General features: G+C 47.1%; 2 protein-coding genes across 3 annotated transcripts in view; one reads left to right on the plus strand and one right to left on the minus strand.

Annotated features, from left to right (window-relative positions):
- Window positions 1-5374, minus strand: part of LOC146829735 (coiled-coil domain-containing protein 127-like) — a 76721-nt gene extending 71347 nt beyond the window's left edge. The window contains exon 1 of one of the 2 annotated variants that reach the window (XM_085608458.1): window positions 5214-5374. In XM_085608458.1, the coding sequence (XP_085464584.1) occupies window positions 5214-5358 (145 nt within the window). In that variant the 5' untranslated portion in view covers window positions 5359-5374. Of the gene's footprint in view, window positions 1-5097 lie in introns of both variants that reach the window. The other variant, XM_085608459.1, reaches the window with a different exon arrangement.
- A 60-nt stretch (window positions 5375-5434) lies between these two features.
- Window positions 5435-20443, plus strand: part of SDHA (succinate dehydrogenase complex flavoprotein subunit A) — a 207259-nt gene continuing 192250 nt past the window's right edge. Inside the window, exons 1-2 of the mRNA XM_085608457.1 lie at window positions 5435-5593; window positions 18242-18328. Coding sequence (XP_085464583.1) covers window positions 5531-5593; window positions 18242-18328 — 150 coding nt within the window. The 5' untranslated portion in view covers window positions 5435-5530. The remainder of the gene's footprint in view (window positions 5594-18241; window positions 18329-20443) is intronic.

Genomic DNA, 20443 nt, shown 5'->3' on the forward strand with positions numbered 1-20443 from the left:
TGGGGATGTGTGCTTGGGATCGGTTGCTGGTCTGCATTCTGTTATGGCTTTCAGGGATAAGTTGCATGGGTTGCGGGGTCTGCATTCTGTTTTGGAGTTCAGGGACAGGTTGCATGGTTCGCGGGGTCTGCAATCTGTCTTGGAGTTAAGGGATGGGATGCATGGGTCGCGGGGTCTGCAATCTGTCTTGGAGTTCAGGGATGGGATGCATGGGTCGCGGGGTCTGCATTCTGTCTTGGGAGTTCAGGGACAGGTGCACAGGTCGCGGGGTCTGCAATCTGTCTTGGAGTTCAGAGATGGGATGCATGTGTCGCGGGGTCTGCATTCTGTTTTGGCGTTCAGGGACGGGATGGGATGCATAGGTCGCGGGGTCTGCATTCTGTCTTGGAGTTCAGGGACAGGTTGCATGGGTCTGCAATCTGTCTTGGGAGTTCAAGGACGGGATGCATGGGTCGCGGGGTCTGCATTCTGTCTTGGGAGTTCAGGAACGGGATGCATAGGTCGCAGGGTCTGCATTCTGTCTTGGGAGTTCAGGAACGGGATGCATGGGTCGCGGGATCTGCATTCTGTTTTGGCATTCAGGAACGGGATGCATGGGTCGCGGGATCTGTATTCTGTTTTGGCGTTCAGGGATGGGATGCATGGGTCGCAGGGTCTGCATTCTGTCTTGGGAGTTCAGGGACAGGTTGCATGGGTCGCGGGTTTGCAATCTGTCTTGGAGTTTAGGGACGGGAAGCATGGGTCGCGGGGTCTGCATTCTGTCTTTGAGTTCAAGGACAGAATGCATGGGTCGCGGGGTCTGCATTATTATTATTATTTATAGTTTGTAACGCGCTAGAATCGACTCTATACAGAGTATCTCTGCGCTCAGAAAGAAAAATAGAAAGAAAGAGAAACCAGCAGCAACAGATTAGCATACAGCTCAATTCAATTAAAATAAAAATGTTTTGAGTTTTTTTCTAAAATTAAAATGTTCTGGACATTGCCTGAGCTCAAGTTTATTCCACAAAGTAGGTCCGACAACCGAAAGAGCTTTACCACCTTGTCTGACCTTCTTTGTGATTGGTATTTTCAATAAAAGTTGGCTACTTGACCTGAGAGAACGTGTGGGATTGTATGGGATAAATGTATCCTTCCAATGGGAAGGTCCACATCCATGTAGGATCTTATGGATCAGACAACAAGTCTTAAAATGTATTCTCTTGCGGACTGGAAGCCAGTGTAATTTATCCAGGAGGGGCTTTGATGGCGTTCTTGGAGGGGCGTTCAGCACAAGCCTCGCTGCAGTATATTGTATCACCTGGAGTTTTGCTAGGACACTCTCGTTGGCTGGCAGCAAAAGTCCATTGCAGTAATCCAGGCGACTCAACACTAGTGCCTGTACCAGGGTTTTTCTGATGGAGTCCGGTAAAATTGGAAAAACTTTTCGTAGGAATCCAATAACATGGAAAAATTGGCCAACCACCCAGTTGCCATGTTGTTTGAAAGTGAGCTCTCGATCGAGACGAACCCCTAGGTTTTTAGGTCTCGCCTGATTCAGCGCTTGCGCTGATCTGGCCGAGACATTTTGTAAAGAGGCTTTTTCAAAGTGCTGCCGTGGCCTAAAGCTACAGTGCACGTGAACGTGCACGCGCGCCCTCCGTTGCATGCGATCGTAATCGCGATTGCGATCACTTTCACTTTCGTCGCGGCCGCGTTGCCAAAACCCAAAGTTAAGTGTGCCTCCTTTTTCCCTTATTTCACTGCTCCTTTTCTCTCTGCTTGCTTGTTATTATTTAGCCCGAGAAGCTTGTTTGTCCCGAACTCCCCCCATTTACCAATGTTCATGTCTGTCACCTGTGCGTCTGTTTCCCTGGTTTTCTCCCCACCTCCTCTGTCTTTCCTCTGTATTGCTGTGGTCTCTGCCGCACCAGTATTCCCTTTTCCTCATTCTTTCGGTTTAGATGAGTTTAGCTAACACACTTGCACTGTCTGTCTTCTTTCTATGTTTTTTCTCTGTACACCCCTTTCCGTTTGTTGGGAACCTATCACCAGTGTGTTTCTGCTCGGCTCTCCGATTTAGTATTTGGCTGTCTCGCTGAGTGTATTTCTCCTTTCAGTGTGTTTTGTCCTCCCTTTTGTGTTCCTCCGCCTTCTCGTTGCTGTCTGTTACGTCTGTGTCTTTTTGCTGCGTTTTTTCTTTCTCAATCTAGCTCGATGTCTCTCCTTTTTCTTCTCCCGCCTCTACTTTTGTGATAAAAATGGATAGCATCCTCGTTCTTATGCTTATTTCTGTCACGTGTGTCGATTTTGCTGTGTGTTTTCTATATTTGTATTTCCGGCTGTATCACTGTGAGTTTTTGTTAAGTGTTTCATGTTCGTGTTTATCTTCTTTCTCGTTGTTATTACTGCCACCTGTGTGTTTCTGTTTCGCTGCGTGTATTTATTTATTTCTATCTCACTTTGTACCTCTCCCTTACTTTAAACGCGTACTTATCCTTCTTTATCTCTGCCCCCTGCGTTTTTTGTTTCGCTGTGTTTTTCCTGTTTGTTCCACCCTGTCTTTCCCCTTCGTTCTCACTCTTTCTCTCCTTTTTTAATATTTCATGTTCTTTTTCACCCGTGTTTTCTGTTTACCTGTATTTTCCCTTTTGTCTCTCTGCTTTTCCTCTTCCTTCTCTCTGTGTCATGTTTCACCATTTTGTTTTCTTTGACACCTGTGCGTCTCTGTTTCGCTGTATTATTTCGCTTTCTGTGCATGTGTATATTTCCCCTTCTAGCTCTGTTTCTCTTGTGTTCACCTTGTTGTCTTTGTCATCTGTGTCACCGTTTGGCAAAGTCTCTGTTATAAATGGTTTAAGTCGACCTAGTATTTAAGAGGTTAGCTGCATTTCATAATGCTTGACTGTCTGACTGCTCTTTGAATATTGCTTAAAACAAGCATTTGCAATGCACTAGGTCTCGCATTTAAGCGAGTTTGAGCTATTGACATTGCACATAACAATCTTACATGTTTTTATTCGTTTTTAAAACATAAATAAAAGGCAGTCATTTACAATGCCAATAGCTTAAACTCATGGAAATGCGAGACCTATTGCATTGCAAATGCTTGTTTACTACCTGTTTAGGTTCAGGCACTTGGCCAAGCTCACATGGCCACCAGTCCGGTGTCCACAGCGTTCTTACCTCCCCAAAAAGCACAACTTCGGTCTTATTTACATTGCATTGGAGATAGTTCGATGTCATCCAATTTGCCACAGCCTTCATGCCTTCGGAAAAGGCCGTCTTCACTTCATGTGTGAGCTTTTTGAAAGGGAATAAGAGCTGGGTATCATCCGCGTAGGAGACGGGGATGAACCCAAAGTCTCTCAGAATTCTGGCCAGGGGTGCCACATAGATGTTAAAAAGAGTCGGGCTCAGACAGGAGCCCTGTGGCACCCCCTTCGTGATGCAAGTCTCAATCGACCGAAATGAGCCCATGTTGACAGCTTGGGTACGGTTAGATAAAAAACTCTTTAACCAGGCTAGTGCTGTGCTCTCAATGCCGATCATAGTCAAGCGTTCGATTAAGATTTTATGGGATATCGTATCGAACGCTGCCGACAAATCTAATAGTACCAGGATAACAGAATATCCTCTGTCCTGGTACATGTGAAGATCATCTGTCACCGATAACAGGGCAGATTCGGTACTATGTTTTGGTCTAAAGCCAAACTGAGAGCTGTCTAGCCTACCAGTCTGTTCAATATAGTTTGATACATGTTTATTGACGTGTTTCTCTATAAGTTTCCCCAAGAAAGGAAGTAGGGAGATAGGCCTAAGATTAGACATATCAGTCCAGGGAATGGAGGGGGTTTTCCTGATAGGCCTTACTAATGCTTTCTTCCATTCCCTAGGAACTTGACCCTTCATCAATGAGAGATTCACGAGACATTGAATCTGTGGGCTAAGAATCTTACCTACTATCGGTACAATTCTGGCCGGGATGATGTCTGAGGGGCTCCCACTCTTAATCTGGCCTAAATAGCATTCAGTCTCTACCAGGGAGATGGGGGGAAAGGAGTCCAAGGCCATTGATCCTAATTCTTTTCCTTCTTCCCAGAGTGAGGGCGTATCTCCTGTGATGGATAGATTGGATCTAGTAATGTCATCATGTATCCTATTTATTTTGTTGGTGAAAAACTGAGCGACTTCGTTGCATAGTTGTGATGCTAGTTCAGAAGTTTCGCAAGCAGCTGGTTTCACAAACGACTGGAGAGTTTGATATAGAATCCTGGGGGTATTTCCTGCGGCAGAGAGAAGAGACTCTATATGAGCTTTTCGGGCGCATCGAATTTCTTTGTGATAGGTGGTGAGAGCTGCCCAATAATGATTCCTGTCATTCTGTCTTTGAGTTCATGGACAGATTGCATGGGTCGCGGGGTCTGCGTTCGGTTTTGGCGTGATGGGATGCATGGGTCGCGGGGTCTGCATTCTGTCTTGGAGTTCAGGGACAGGTTGCATGGGTCGCAGGGTCTGCATTCTGTCTTGGAGTTCAGGGACAGGTTGCATGGGTCGCAGGGTCTGCCTTGGAGTTCAGGGACAGGTTGCATGGGTCGCAGGGTCTGCCTTGGAGTTCAGGGACAGGTTGCATGGGTCGCGGGGTCTGCGTTCTGTTTTGAAGTTCACTCCATGCACGTTTCGAGGAACAGTTTTGCTGGTGCTCCCATGTATGTTCCAGATGAAGACCTCCTAGCTCGTTCATACGAGTTCCGAGGTATCTGGAGTTAGAATTACACGGTTATAACGAGACCACATTATGGAAAAACATCCCAGCTTTTTAGGTGGAGAAGCGCCCCCCTGCCCAGCGGCTAGACACGGCCACTGATACAGCTGACAAACAATACACCATTGGATGCTTCGGGGCACTGCAAACACACTTTGTGCAGAGACTCTGCAGCAGGAGAGACTGCGAGTCAGTCTCTCGGTATTTCGGCGGGGGGGGGGGGGGGAGGTCGGGGTGCACTGCTCCCCTCGCCCCCACTGAGGAGGGCAGAAGGTAGGCTCCGCGGTTATGGGACAGGTGTCTGCAATCTGGAACACCCCTGGCTCGGGCACCCTGGGCTCGGCCCCCCTTACCTCTCGGTGCCTAGAGGCCGCACAGGCGCTGTGCTCAGTCCCGGAAGTACAGGTAGTCGTACCCTCAGCGGCAGCGGGCGGCGCTCTGGCCTACCACCCTCCTCGTTACCCCGTACCTTGCATACGCTCTGGCATCTTCCCCTCTCTATGGTGCGGTGTCGCGCTGACTTCCGAAAGTGAAGAACTGCGCATGCGCGTAATTCCACGACTCCTGTCAATGTACGGCACCACATACGTAAGCCGCAGGATGCGCATGCGCATGCTTGTCTTGTCACGCGCGGTACCATCTTGGAACATTCCCGTGTGCTCCTTGATGTGTTTACCTCGGTCTGCGCATGCGTCTGTCTGCCGGCGCAGTGACATGCGCATGCGCGTCTGCGAGGTCGTTTCATAAGTTAAGTGCAGAGTTGACAGTGTTCCCCGACCTTGGACCATGGCCGCCCTGAGTTCTGCGTCCCGAGCCCTCCGGCAGCGGCTGAGCCGTCCCAGGGGCCCGGTGAGTACCCTCGGGGCTGACTGGGGCAGGGGCAGCGGGAGCGGGAGCTTCCCTGCTGCAGGGGTCCAGCATGCATGTGAGGCACCTTTGCACGTGAGCCACTGGATTCAAACAAGCCTGGCTGATGAAGGGGGATATACCCCGAAATCAGTCCCAGGATGCCTGTTTTCAGGCCAGGGAGGACCTGGTCTAACAGTTCGGGCTGGACTGTTCCCATGAGGCACAGGGTCAAGACTGATTTGCATATGGCTGGGTCTGAATTTGAAATTGTCACAGACCATAAGCCTTTAATATACATGTTGGATGGAACTGGAAGAGGTAACAATAAGGCATCATCAAGGCTTGTTAGATTAATTTCTAAGTTGCAAGAGTATAATTATACTGTAAATTATATTCCAGGAAAAGAAAATTCTAGAGCAGATTTCCTTTCAAGGTTACCTACTAATGATTTGGGGGATAAAGAGAATGAGGAAGTGGAGTGTTGTTGCTCCCATTGATGCTAGTATACTAAGTATAGGTGATATATCAGAAGCAGAATGGATTGAAAATGTAAAAAAATGACGTCATTTTGCAAAAGGTAATTGGTTTTATAAAAACCATGTGGCCACCTTTGCGAAATTTGAATAATAACTTGAAGTGTTATCATCATTTATCTGATGAATTGACTTTCGCAAATGGTCTTTTAATGAGACATGATTTATTTATTCCACCTAACAATCTTAGGAAAAAACTAATTTACATTGCGCATAAAGGTCATCCTGGATCTACAGCAACAAAAAAATTACTTAAAGAGCATTATTGGTGGTCCGGATTAAATTCAGATGTAAATAACTACATTGATTTTTGTGAAGAATGTCTTAGGGCAGATAAACATTGGAAAGTTAGTAAAAATGATTTGCAATTGGTGCAAATACCTAAAGGACCCTGGTCAAAGATAGCTATTGACTTTTCTGGACCATTTATAACTATGGATGAAAATTGTAAATACCTGGTTGTTTTATCTGATTATTACACAAAGTGGATCCACTACAAATTTTTGTCTAAAATTACAACTGATTTTGTGATTGATTTTTTGGAAGATACGTTTGCTGTTGAGGGACAACCTAAAATCTTGGTGTCTGATAATGGTACACAATTAGTTTCTTCCAAAATGTGCAATTTTTTAAAAAGCCTAGGAATAAAACAAGAGAAAACACCTTTGTACAGCCCTTCTTTTAATGGTCAGGTAGAAAGGGTAAATAGATTTCTAAAAGAATGAATTCAACAAGCAATGGCGTCTAAAATACCAGTAGAAAAATTTATAAAAGAAAAAGTAAGTGCTTACAACAACACTATAAATGGCATAACAGGTCAAACACCTTTCTTTCTTATGAGAGGGAGAAAGAGTAATACCATGTTCACACCTAAACTTAAACTCAGAAATAAATATACATCAAAAAATTGTTGATAAACAAAAGATAACTAAGGAATACCATGATGTTTCATACAAAACTAAAAAAAAAACCATTTAATTCTGGAGATTTTGTCATCATTAAAAAACCAAATATGGTACGTAAAGGAGAATCGACTTTTACTCAACCATACAAGATTAAAGAAGTAACTGAAGGTTCTGTTTTCCTTCGTGAAAAATGTTGGTGGAGTAAAAGTGATGTTGTAGGACTAAAACCAGGTCAAGAGAAAATTCTACTTAGAAATAAAGATAACATTGAGTCTGAATCTAATTTGGAATTTTATGACGATTCCAGTAGAGATACCAATTTGAGCCAATGTCACTTAAATGAGTTTATGGGAAATTCTGAGACTGATTTTCCTGTTATTGTTGAAAATGATTATTTTGATTTTTAAGAATCTTCTGCAAAGGTTGTTCCAATAGATGAACAAATTAATGAAAATGTCAGAAATTATAATTTACTTGATTCATCACAATATGGTGAAAATACAAATAGAAGAATGTGTATGAAACCAAAACATTTTAAAGATTTTGTAATGTACTGTATTTCTTTTTTCTGTTATAAAGCGGGGAGATGTTGTACTCCTAATACTCTACCACCCTTCTTTGTTTTCACCCTACCTTCATTCCCTTCGGTCGTTCTTTCCCAACCAATCACACCCTGTTTCCCCTGTGACGTATCTTGCAGTATAAACATGACGTTTATGGAATGTTCGTTATTACGATATAGTTTTGTGCTTGATTTTGCTCCACCTGCGTGTGGGTCATATTTATATAGATTTATCTGAATACATCTTTCTCCTACCAACTTCCATTGGCTTATTTGACACAACAGGGGGTCTCTCAAAGGGGCGTGTCCAATGTAATGAAGGGCAAAACAGAGCACAATAGAGACCCGTTTCAAGGCACCTAATAAAAACTGCCGATGCTCAGCACCAGTGAGACCTGGCCCACTTAAAGCCGTGGATTTAACCCCAATTTTTTTGACTGGGGTGAGTGTTTGCACTGTTCAGCATTCCCTTAATCATCTTTGTTATGTTTACTAACTACTGGTGTAAGTCAGGAAATGAGATATGAGGTGCTTGAAGTTACTGTGTAATACTCATAGTTTACAGTATTACTGATGGTTTTTGTTTTATTTCCTTACCTTGTAATATTCTAAGCTATTTCTTATGTGGCCCTGTTTACTTTTGGAACTTATGGGGGTTCTGGAATCCTGGAGTTACAGCAGTGGCCTAGGGATTGCTGGACCTGCCAGATACTTCCTTCGTTGTGGGTCTGTTTGGCTATTAAGGAAGTTAATTCCACATCTCCACGTGGCACTGAGTTTCCTTGGAGAAAGTTTTACCTCTGGCCAGCATTCACCAGTTGCCATAAGGCATGTACCTGGGATTGATGGGTTAGAAGTTGTTGTGCTCTCTATTGTTGTGTCCCTGCGCGAACACCATAGCAACCTCGCTAATGTTTTGTTCCAGCTGGGGTTCCGTACCAGCTGTGATGTCATCAGCTGTCATCTGTCCGTTGACAGCTGATCATGATGCCTGAAGTGGCCTGAAGTAAAATTCACAAAAAATCCTGAAGCTTTAAACATTGTAAAATTCATGGATGACGTTTTCAGTCGTGAGGGCTTGCCCAAGCAAATAGTGAGTGATAACGGGACTCAATTCACTTCTGATATTTAAAAAAATTATGTCTGGAAGTATAACATTGATCACAAAACTACGTCTGTCTACCACCCAGCTGGAAATGGAGCTGTTGAAAGATTCAACAGGGTCGTAAAAGGATTCAGATTGCCAATAGCAACAATCTAAATTGGAGACAAGAGACACTTAAGACTGTTTGGGCGTACAGGATAACTCCTTGCGAGACAACAGGTCACAGCCCTTTTGAGCTAATGTGGGGAAGAACTCCACTATCTAAGGACAATGTGGGCTGGATCAGGGCAGCAAAGAGAGTAGACTGGTCGACTCAGCATGTACAGAAGAAACTTCATGAATCCCAGTCTAGAGTCAAGGAATACTACGATAAAAGACATGGAAGTAAACCAGTAGTTCTCAAAGAAGGTGACATTGTCAAAGTAAAGAAGAGTGGTCATATTGCTAAAGGTCAGGATAAGTTTACACCTCCATTGCTGGTACGTGAAGTTTATTGCAATTCCGCACTCCTTAGTGATGGAAGGGAGTGGCATTTCTTCAACCTATCATTCTTTAGACATCCTAGGGATGACACCAATACCACCACGTCCAAGGAACCAGCCAGCAGTACCATACAGGGCCAAAAGAACAAATCTACGCAACCTTGTGCATCTGATTATGACTCAGAGTATGAGTTTCCCACGGAACCTACTCCCATGAGCAGCCAGAGGGTGTGCGCTCCTTCCGGGCAATTTGATGGGCCATCCACTCAGGTAACCACAGGAAGAGTCAGATGGAAGTTGCCCACTCCACCGGCACAGGACAATGTTGAACCAGTAACTACTAGCAGGGCGGGTAGGCTTCTTAGCCCACCTGCAAAGTTTAGAGATTACATTTGTGAGTAGACTCCTCTCCTTCTCTCCCCCCCCGCTTTTTTCCTTCCTCTTCTCTTTCTACTCTCCTAAGGGGAAGGATGTGTTGTGTTCTCTATTGTTGTGTCCCTGCGCGGACACCATAGCAACCTCGCTAATGTTTTGTTCCAGCTGGGGTTCCGTACCAGCTGTGATGTAATCAGCTGTCATCTGTCCGTTGACAGTTGACAGCTGATCACGTTGCCGCCTAGACGTCTTCTCTGCTCCGGTTAACTCTGAGCCTGTGTTGGCGCATACTTGAATAAAGTACTTTTAACTTCAACTACACGTGTGTGCGAGTACTTAACAGAAGTAGAGAGCTGTGGAGTGTCATGTATCTGATATAGAAATACGGATCTGATGATAAGAGACCTACATAGGGTGATATTCCATTGAGGAGCGAGCTGGAGGGGTGATATGTCATAGGAGAAAGCTGAAAGACCAGGATTGTTCATTGAGGTTTACATTTGTTGTTGACAAATACTGTGATTTTAAAGACACAAGTTGAAATCTGCTAAGGCATATTTTTTGTCAAGACAGGAGGCTATCCTTATCTATTAACATTTATTCACTTCAAAAGCTTCAAGTAGTTTAGAACTTTGAAACATCCCGATAAACTTACAACTTTCATTCCCGCGTCCTCCATCTTCTTCCTCTGTTGTTTACTGCTTCTGTGCAGATGAGTATATTATATAATTTAGATTGATCAGGAATATGTTAATATTATTATATATATAACATCTTAATTCAAAACGAAACATTTATACCCATAAATTGGGTGATTTCAACATATTCCTTATCACTTTAATTAATATTAAATTGCACTATAACAGAGACAAATTCACATGTTCAAAAGCAGCGAACGTAACCGTGAGAAGATGGAGGACAAGGAGTCTTTATGGGACTAAAAGTTCTAAGTTCATTAGGATGTTTCAAAGTTCAATATTGGAAGCTTTTAAAGTGAATAAAACGATATACAGAGGAGGCGTGGCTTGACTGGGGCCGATGGCCGAAGCTTAAGTGAGGAGCTCTGCACCAGCCGCCCAGTATTCCTGATATCGGTGCACATAGGGGCTGCCCAGAACTGCCCTGCTGGTACGACTGCACCCGGAGGGTGGTAGAGCAGCGTGGAATGAGTTACGGTGATCCCTGGTGCCGGGATCTGGAGCCAGCGCATCTCGGAGCGGCTGCCGGGGGGAGGAGCCTAACTGACTGAAGGCCTGCGGCAGCCCGGCTGCTACGCGACGCCCCGGCTTGGCAGTGTGCACAGGCCACAGATTGCGCTGCTGTCGACTCTATGCTTCCCCGCAGCTGCACTGAGGGGAGCGTGCAGCTGGGGTGAAAGTTGGAGGTCTTGCGGGGAAGGAGCGGTGTGGCGAGCGCTGAGAGTGGAGGCTGGTGCCCTGAAGGAGGCACTGCCCAGAGGTAAGACTTGCTCTCCCCTGAGGCAACAACAACTCCTAGTGTGTAGCTGCTGGCAACAGAAGGGCACGACACTTGGCACGAGAGAGCAGAGTGGGACTGGCGGTTGACGTGCACCACGACCTGGTCGCCATATTGGGATTGGGCTTTGTGTTCTGGACCGTACCTGAATCTTCGCCTTGGTGATCGGTCTTTGGGGGAAGGAGCCTATCGTCCTGAATGCTTACGGCGGTCTGGCCACTGCACGACGCCCCGGTCTGGATTTGCGGGCAGGCCTTGGGTTACGCTGCTCCTGACCCCAGTGGTTCATGCCAAGTGCGCTGCAGAGAATGCGCGACTCAGAAGGAATATGAGATCCTGGAGGGAAGTAGCGGAGCGGTGAGCGCTGGGAGAGGACTCTGGAGGGCTGTAGGTCGCGCTGCTTAAAGGTGAGACACCTGCTGTTACAGCTCTGTTCGGAGGGGATCATCGCCCTTACCTGACGCAACGGCAAGTCACATTCTGTGGTAGCTGGCGATAGAAGGTCACGTTACTGGGAGCGGGAGAGTGGAGCGTGCCAGCGCTGGAGGCGGGGGTGTGATTCGGCCTGGCTGCCATAGCGGGATAGGATATTATGCTCTTGACTATGCCTGCTTTTTCACTGTAGGCGATTGGCCAACTATCCCAACCCTGAGGGACGGCTGAGAGGTGTCTGAGGTTACCTCCCGTGCAGAGCATCCTGCTGGAGGTTGCCTTACTCCCGCCCGAGGTTGAGCCTCACGTGACGTGGTGAGTTGCTGTTCTCCCTTATAACTTTGCCTGCGGCTCGGTTTACTGGTTGGAGAGACCTCGCAGCACAGGATTGCTGATGATACTGATGGTGCGTGAAGGTGAGCAGTATCTAGCCTGTGTGGGTTCGTAGACTTGGCGGCCCCGCCGATTGCCTCCGCTGGGGACCTGATAGTCACAGCCACCTTGGAGCAGAGCCACGTACATCCACTTGGGGCCCAGAGCTTTCCTTACCGTGAACTGCACCACCATGGGCAAACCCAGGAACAAGACCACCGGGTCCACGCAAGATCCAGATGACAGTGCAACTGAGCATCAGCAGACGGGCTTGGGTGACCCGCTCCAACAGCAACTACAACAGATACTTGATGCCATCTCTGACACCAAGGTCACCCTCCACCAAGATATAAGTACAGTGGCGGTGGGCCTGGGCCTTCTACGCGAGGAACACAAGAAGTTGTCAGACAAAACGAGTCTCCTGTGGCAGAACTCTTGCCAACCCAGAAGGCGACAGAACCGCAGCTAAATGCCCTCACGGACAGAGTCAGTGCCCTGGAACGCAGGGCTGAAGATGCGGAAGGCCGCAATCGGCGGAACAACGTCCGAGTGGTAGGATTACCAGAGGAGTCCGAAGGGAGTGATATGGTGGCTTATTTGGAACATTGGTTCAAGACAGTAGTGGCACCTGAGGAGTTGACTTTCTTTTATACCTTAGAACGCGCCCACAGAGATCCGGCTAGACCCTTGGCCCTAGGGAAACCTCCGAGACCGATAGTGGCCCGCCTGCTTCACTTCCGGGACAAGGACATTCTGCTGCAGAGAGCAAGGACGGACGGCCCTTTTCAAGTGAACAATAGTAAGGTCACTCTATTCCCGGATTACACTCTGGAGGTTCAGCGGAAGCGTGCTTCTTATATGGAAGTCAAAAGAGCCCTGCGAGACGAGGGGCTGCAGTACTCCCTGATGCTCCCGGCCCGGTTGCGCATCGTGCTCGACAACTCCACCCACTACTTTGATTCTCCCTCTGAAACATGGGACTGGCTAGACGCCTACAAGGGGGGTCTAACAGCGGGTATGTCTCGAGTGGGGGCGACTGCAAAGCCCAAATGGTTTGGATCACGGGGATTACGGAGATCAAGTAGAAGAGCCCAGGTGCCACCTAGCGCAATACAAACCACAAAGTAGCGGGCTGCAGCATTGCAGGCGGTGAAATCCTTATCCCGGTCTCAGAACCTGCCTCCAACGGATGAAGATGCGGGGTCTGATGGAGACTCGGCAGACAATGAATCGGACGAGTCAAATGGTAGCAATCTGAAATTGCCAGTGGTAACGCCCCAAAGTGTGGATGACATTGTATGATCTAGCTATTAGTTTCTAGCGGTAGTATTTCACTTCCTCTCTGTTATTGTAATATTCTGAATGGGGTCCCTGAGCCTGCAATGATTCCTTGCAGCTGGTGCCTCATGAGCTGGGTGCATGTCCCCGGTCAGTCGCGTCTACCACTGCCTCTGAAGTAGTCGGAGGTTTTATTTAGCTTTAGGTTCCTAAGGTTTGGATGGGAACTCGTTTTATAGTTGCTGTCCTTGGGAGGGGGAGTTGGGGTTTTGGGGTTGTTTTATGGGGACCCAGGCGTGGAACTACCGGCATTCGGTATGACTGTTGGGCGCAGATTTCATCATGGGATCACTGGTGGATTTAAAATGCATATCTTGGAATGTTAGGGGCCTGCACACAATAGGCTGCCACTATAAGGTACATGCTTATTTACTACGTTTGGGGATTCAGATAGCCTTTCTCCAGGAAACGCATATCACGGGACAGGAGGGTATTGCACTGCAGCATAGATGGAGGGGCCAAGTGTATCATACTGCTTACTCTGCTTTTGCGAGGGGTGTCTTAATATGGGTTAGAGTGGGGGTCCCCTTTCAGCTAGTACAACAGCTCACGGGCCCTGATGGCAGGTATGTGGTGGTGTTGGGCCGTCTCAATGGAAGGGATGTCACGCTGTATAGCGTCTATGCGCCTAATACTGATCAAACGTCCTCCTTCGCTCAACTCTCTGGGAAGCTAGCGCCTTATTTGACTGGCACTGTTCTTATAGAAGGGGACTTTAATTCGGTCAATGATGTCCTGTTAGATAGGTCTCATCCGCCCCTCCCCACTGCCCCTACGCATAAGATAGCTAGAGCTAGGAGGGCCTGGTAGGAACACTGGGGATTGGTAGACACATGGAGAGCGCATCACCCAACTGATAGAGACTATTCCTTTTTCTCGGCCCTTCACAAAGTCCACGTTCGGATTGATGCTATGCTCCCCAGACCTGCATACGTCGATCACGCATAGTGAATGTCTCACCAGGACACTATCGGATCATAACCCATTATTGGTCAGGGTTAGGTGGTCACGGGTGCGCCCGGCAATTCCGAATTGGCGGTTAAACCCAGAGCTTTTAGAAGATAGCATCTTTCGGGAGGCTGTGGGTACCGGGGTGACTCAATATATTTTAGAGAACGAGGGCTCAACGTCTTCGATGGCTGTGGAATGGGACTCCTTTAAGGTGGTGACTAGGGGGCTGTGCATTTCCAATGTGGTTGGGGTTAGGAAGACCTTACTCCAGGATCTAGATACTGCTGATCGGTGCTTACGAGAACAGGAGCATGCTAGGCCTGATCAGCCTCAGACAAAGGGCCTTACTGGAAGCAAGGGAAGCAGTAGCGGTGGAAGTTGAAAGACTGCGCTGTTTTGTTTACAGGAAGTATGTTGCTTGCGCTCATACTGAGAGATAAATCTGGCACCCTACTGGCTTGGCTGCTCAACACAGAGCGGCGGGGATCGCCTATTTTGGAATTGCATAGCCCATCGGGGGATCTTTGTCGTACACAGCAGGGAATAAATGAGCAGTTCCACACATATTACACTGAGCTTTACCATAGTAAGGTCGTGGTGAATGAGATGGTTCTCGGGGAATTTTTGGAGGAGGCCGATCTTCCAGTGATTGCTCCCACAGAAGCAGAACAATTCGGTCCAAATATTATGCTGGGGGAAGTGAGATGCGCAATTAAACATATGGCGCACAGGAAAACCCCCGGAGCAGATGGGTTGCCGGTCGAATTTTATCTCGCCTACATAGACCTGATTGCCCCTAAATTAGTGACCCTCTATAATGAGGCGAAGAAGGTGTGGCAGCTTTCTGCCTCTACCCGCGAAGCGATAATCATCCCCCTTCTAAAGCCAGGAAAGTCACCCTCAGATAGAGCCGCGTACAGGCCGCTGTCTATGCTTTCTACCGATTTTATAAGATTTTGAGCCAGATATTGGCTGCTCGGTTGCTCCCCCATATGAACCACTTGGTCCATGCAGACTAGGCGGGATTTATTCCTATTCCCAAGCGAAACACGGCGGTTAATGTACATCGGCTACTCCGCATATTGGAATCTGACACGTATTCGAGGACGTCAGCTGCCATATTTTCGGTAGATATCGAAAAGGCCTTTGATAGTCTAGAATGGCCTTTTCTATTTTAGGTTATGCATACATTTGGACTGGGGGAGGAGTTTGTGAATTGGACCGCAATGTTATATAGATACTCTATGGCACGCGTTAAGACTGGGGATTTGATCTCAGATACATGTACGGTGAAGCGAGGGACGCAACAGTGTTGCCCACTTTCCCCTCTATTATTTGCTTTGGCTATTGAGTCATTAGCGGCCCATGCCCGGACGGGATGTCGATACAGGGGTCTCGATGTCCGTGGTGATATTCAATATATAGCGCTGTATGCTGATGATCTACTTATGTTTTTAGCGGACACGGAGGATGCCCTCGTTGGGACGAGACGATTGCTCCAAGATCTCGAACTGGTAGTGGGCCTTAAGGTCAATTGGGAGAAGTCTTGCCTATTTCCTACTGCCCCTGGGAGGGAGGGTCCTCCGAGTACTGGTGGAGTTCATTGGGAGTATAATTGCTTGACTTACCTGGGGATCCGCATTTATCATACTCAGGCAGATTTGCTGGAGGGAAACGTAGGCAGGGCCATCCGAGGGCTTCAGGGCAGTATGGAGTTTTGAGGGATGCTCCCACTATCGGTGGGGGGCGAGTGGCCCTGCTTAAGATGGTGGCACTACCTAGGCTCCTATACTATTTCGGGACTCTCCCCAGCTGGATTCTGGCAACGCTCTTTAAGCACCTGCAAACTATGATCATGGGATTTATCTGGCTCACGAGCAGGTGAAGAATGGCCCTTAGGACCCTCTTGCGCCCGAGAGGGGAGGGTGGTTTGGCGGTGCCGGACTTGGAGTCTTATTATTTAGCAGGCCAACTGCAATGGCTTACCCAAGCGGTGGCTCTGTAATTCAGGGGAGTGGGCGAGGGAGAGGACAGACTGGTTCCCCGGCAAATATTGTCCTCTATTATTTTACAGCAATCGCTATATCTCAAAACAATACCTATGGAATACAAAACGTTCAGGTCGTGCTGAAACAGGAGCCGGAAGAGAGCGCAGATTGCGTGCCCTTATGCTCCTGAAATCCCCATCACTATGTGTATGATACTCCCTCACAGAGGTAATTGGACATCATTACATCAATGGAGTGATCTTGGCTTGACAGCGCTGGGCGACCTATATGATGATGTTTCCCTTATACCATTCAAGACCCTGAGGGACCGGCATTATCTACCTCGTGGGGACTACCTGCTCCATTCAGCCCTCATAGCGGCCATTCAGAAGCACTGGGGGGAGGGTCTTTCTGAGCCGCAGACTTCCATGGTTTGCCAATACGTGGTTCTGGCGGCAGGTACTATCAAAGCAGTCACGTGTTTATATAGGCGAATGATGCAAGAGAGGCTCGTCCCATTAGCGGACCTGCAGCGGAAGTGGGAGGAGGATTTAGTGGGAGGAGGATTTGGGCAGGGAGATCCCTGAGAAGGAGTGGTCTGACTTACTGGAGCAGCCTTGGAAATGCACTAGAAACGCTTGCTTTCAGCTGGTTAAATTTTTTATTTTACATAGGGCGTACCTGACTCCAGCAAAAATTAATAAATATTTTAATGTGTCCACAGCACGCTGCCCATGCTGTAATAAGGAGGGGGCGGATCTTCGCCATATGCTTTGGGATTGACCCATATTGACAGGTTATTGGGGGGAGGTGATGGAGTTGTTATGCGACATCACTGAGAGGATTGTGGAACTGGCGCCAGGCCCTTGTTTACTTCACTGGTTCCCTCACACCTCCAAAACCAAAGATCATTAGCTAGTTTATGGACTTGGGTCTGGTAATAGCCAAGCGAGAGATTACAGCACACTGGAAATCTAAAAGAGGTCCGAGCTTTAAGAGATGGAGGGGTGTTTTTCTCAGATGGGCGGAGCGTGAGGGCACTGCTAGGATCCAAGCAGCTAGTGGTGCGCATAGTGAAAAGGCTCTGGAAACTGCAAGAGCTTGGGAGGCGCTCACGCTGTTGTTGAAGACATCGGAGGCAGATTAGGATGTGGACTCCACTACTAGTGATCAGACTGGCCAAACTTGATGACAGCTTGTTTGACACACATATTGGGGTGTGGGGGATCCCCTGTCAGTCTAACATTGCTTATGATCTAGTTGAAAGGTTCCATCACTACCGGAGGTAAAGCTGCATATTACCGGGTGGAAAGAGATATTATTGTGGTTCTTAGTATTGTTGTTCTATATGCCACGCCTGGGGGAGGGGGGAGATCTTTCTGTTAGTTGAGATTATTCCGGATGGAATCAACAATGTATATTGTTATGGTTCATGGTGTGCGACAACGATTATTTATATCCGGCACCAACAAGCATATGTGGAGGCACCCTCATGAACAGACTATTTGCTGTGATATCGCTAACTGCAGCCCATTCCTATGTAACATGCTATGATCTTTATATAACTATCTATATGCAGAACGCGGGAATCCCATTCTGTATGGGGTTGGAGGATTTTGATGTTACTTGAATAAACCTTTTTTTTTTTTTTAAAGTGAATAAAACGATGTACATAATGCTAGCCTCCTTGTCTTTAATAAAATTGTGATTCTTTATTCACAGTTATCAAGATATATCTGATAACTTTACATACAGTGAGTGTAAGTGGTATCGATGTCCAAGTCTGTGACCATCCTGAGCCCTTGGCCTGGATCAAGCCGTCTTCCATGACCCACGATGGACAGCGGTATTCCGCGTTTGCTGTGGTTTACAAATATTAGAACTGCTCAGTACAACAGCGCTGTCGAAGGCGTCATTCAGGATGGGTGTTTCTAGTATCTGTAACATTTGTTTTAGTCTCTATTTACAAAATGTTTTTTATTTTCATCCTAACCGTAGTTATTGAATAATGTAAGCATTCAAGCTGAGGTAAATACAATCTTTACTTGTGTCAATTCATATTTAAACAAACTGCTTGATTCTGTTAAGATGACATTTACCAGTGTTTTTAATGAGCTATTATTTTTCAGTGCTGGGCTGCAGCTACCACAGTTGTCACTCGAAATTTTCATTTCACCGTTCCAGGAAGGGACACTTCTGCTAAAGTTTCAAATTCGGTAAGTTATTAAAATTGTCAAATTCGGTAAGTTATTAAAATTGTCACTAGTGTTTTTTTGTTGTTGTTCACATTAGTAATGTTTTAATTAGTTGTGCATTTTTAATGTTGAGATTAATATTATAATTAGTCTTGCTGTCTGGTCCAGATTTGGTAAAATCACCAAGAGGAGACAACATTAATAAAGTAATCAACTTCAGACCACCGTAACCTTGAGGTGGCACCTTATGCAGTATTGTTTTGTGCACACCTTTATTCTAAACATGATAGGACGTCTTTCTGCCTTGTTGGATCAGTGTAAGTAAAAAGTACTTGCATGTGTATTGAACTTTTGTGCCAGCAGTTGCAGTCTCCTGTCCCCATTCTCTCGTATCTCCATACAAGCGGTCAGCCACCTAGCTACCTGTGCTGCAACCTCTTCTACCAACAGTCAACAGAATGGTTTCCATCACTTTAACACGGAGTAAGAAGATTCCAACTCCTGCCTTTTAATGGGGGTGTTTACCTAAAAAAAAAAAAAAACAAGTAGCTGTTCTAGACTACTTAAGCTTTAATATCTGGCAGATGTACCAATCAAAACATCTTCCTTTTGTCTCCTTCTTAGGTCTATGTGGAGGGGTGGGAGGAACAGCACGTCGACCAGGTCTTTTTACATAGGGTTTTATTGAGGAAAATACACGTCTGTGTTTGCTCGACAGTCTCTCCTCTTTCTTGTTCGGCTCCGTGTTTAAAGCGGCGCTCTTGACCTCCTTCCCACCTCCTGGGCGTCCTCTGCGTCTATTCCGGGATACTCCAGGACCCACAGGGCGTGCGTGTAAAAGAAGGAGAAAAGGGGACCGTTGGGGATTCAGTCCACAAACTATAGGGAGTCTATAACCGGGACCGGGTGTGGGGGAACACCTCTTGTTGTGTATCAAACTTAGTGCTACCCTTCCGTGCGAAGAGTGAGTGGTGTGGCGTTTGTGAAGGGGTAGGGAAGAGGGGGGGTTTACTCGGAATGCTATAGACTTTTCCGCCACCCCATCCAACCCCTGAACCGCTCCCGTACCTGAGGTAGCCACACTCCTCCAGGAGTGTGGCTCGGCGGTGCGTGGAAACGTTGGCCTCCTGGCTTTACTCCTGCCTCCGTCTTCGGGTCGGCCTTACGATACTCCTCGGGTCCTTCTTCGGCTTCCGCTCTCGCTCTCCGCTCCTCGCCTCCGGGATTCCACTCCTTGGTGACGTCGCACGCCACCGTCTGGTCTTCCGCCTCTATATCCAATCCAGGGTGTCCTCGTGATGCAGGGGGCGTGGCGACCGCGAACAGGCAGTCCTGGTTAAAGGAACCCGGCTCGTCCTCGGGGAAATCCTCTGCAGCCACCAAGTCGCACCAATCCTCCTGCTGGGGTGTAAAAGAACAAGGTAGTGGGGGTACGGGCATCCACCAGTCCTGTCGATCCCTCACAACACCCTGAGTCGGCGTGTCCCGTTTACATACCTCCCCCCCCTAGACTCTCCCGATGGGGGAGAGGGGGAACACAGGAGAGAAAGTCAGCGTTAGCATTGTCCTTGCCCTTACGGTGTTTGATGGTGAAGGAGTATGGCTGTAGCGACAGAAACCACCGCAAGACTCTGGGATTCTGTGACTTGTTCTTGTACAAACACTGGAGCGGGGCGTGGTCAGTGTATAGCAGGAAATGTCGGCCGTCTAGATAATAGTGCAGCTTGTCTATCGCCCATTTCATAGCTAGACATTCCCGCTCGATGGTTGAGTATTTGGTCTCTCGGGGAAACAATTTCCTACTTATGTACAGTATAGGGTGTTCTATCCCATCATCCCCTGCTTGTGACAAGACTGCCCCTAACCTGCTATTAGAGGCATCGGTGGATAGTATGAATTCTTTGTTAAAGTCAGGAGAAACCAATACCGGTTCGGTTATTATAGCGTTTTTCAACTTGACAAAAGCGTCTAGCATTACTTGTGTGGGGTGTGCTCGGACGGTTTGTTTCACTTCCTTTCTCAGCACATTAGTCAGGGGACTGGCGGTGTCAGTAAACTGAGGGATAAATCTCCTATAATAACCAATAAGGCCTAGGAATGCCCTGAGGTCACGTTTGGTTGTTGGGAAAGGGACAG

Source organism: Triturus cristatus, chromosome 5_2 (assembly GCF_964204655.1).
Source record: "Triturus cristatus chromosome 5_2, aTriCri1.1, whole genome shotgun sequence".
Lineage (NCBI taxonomy): Eukaryota > Metazoa > Chordata > Amphibia > Caudata > Salamandridae > Triturus > Triturus cristatus.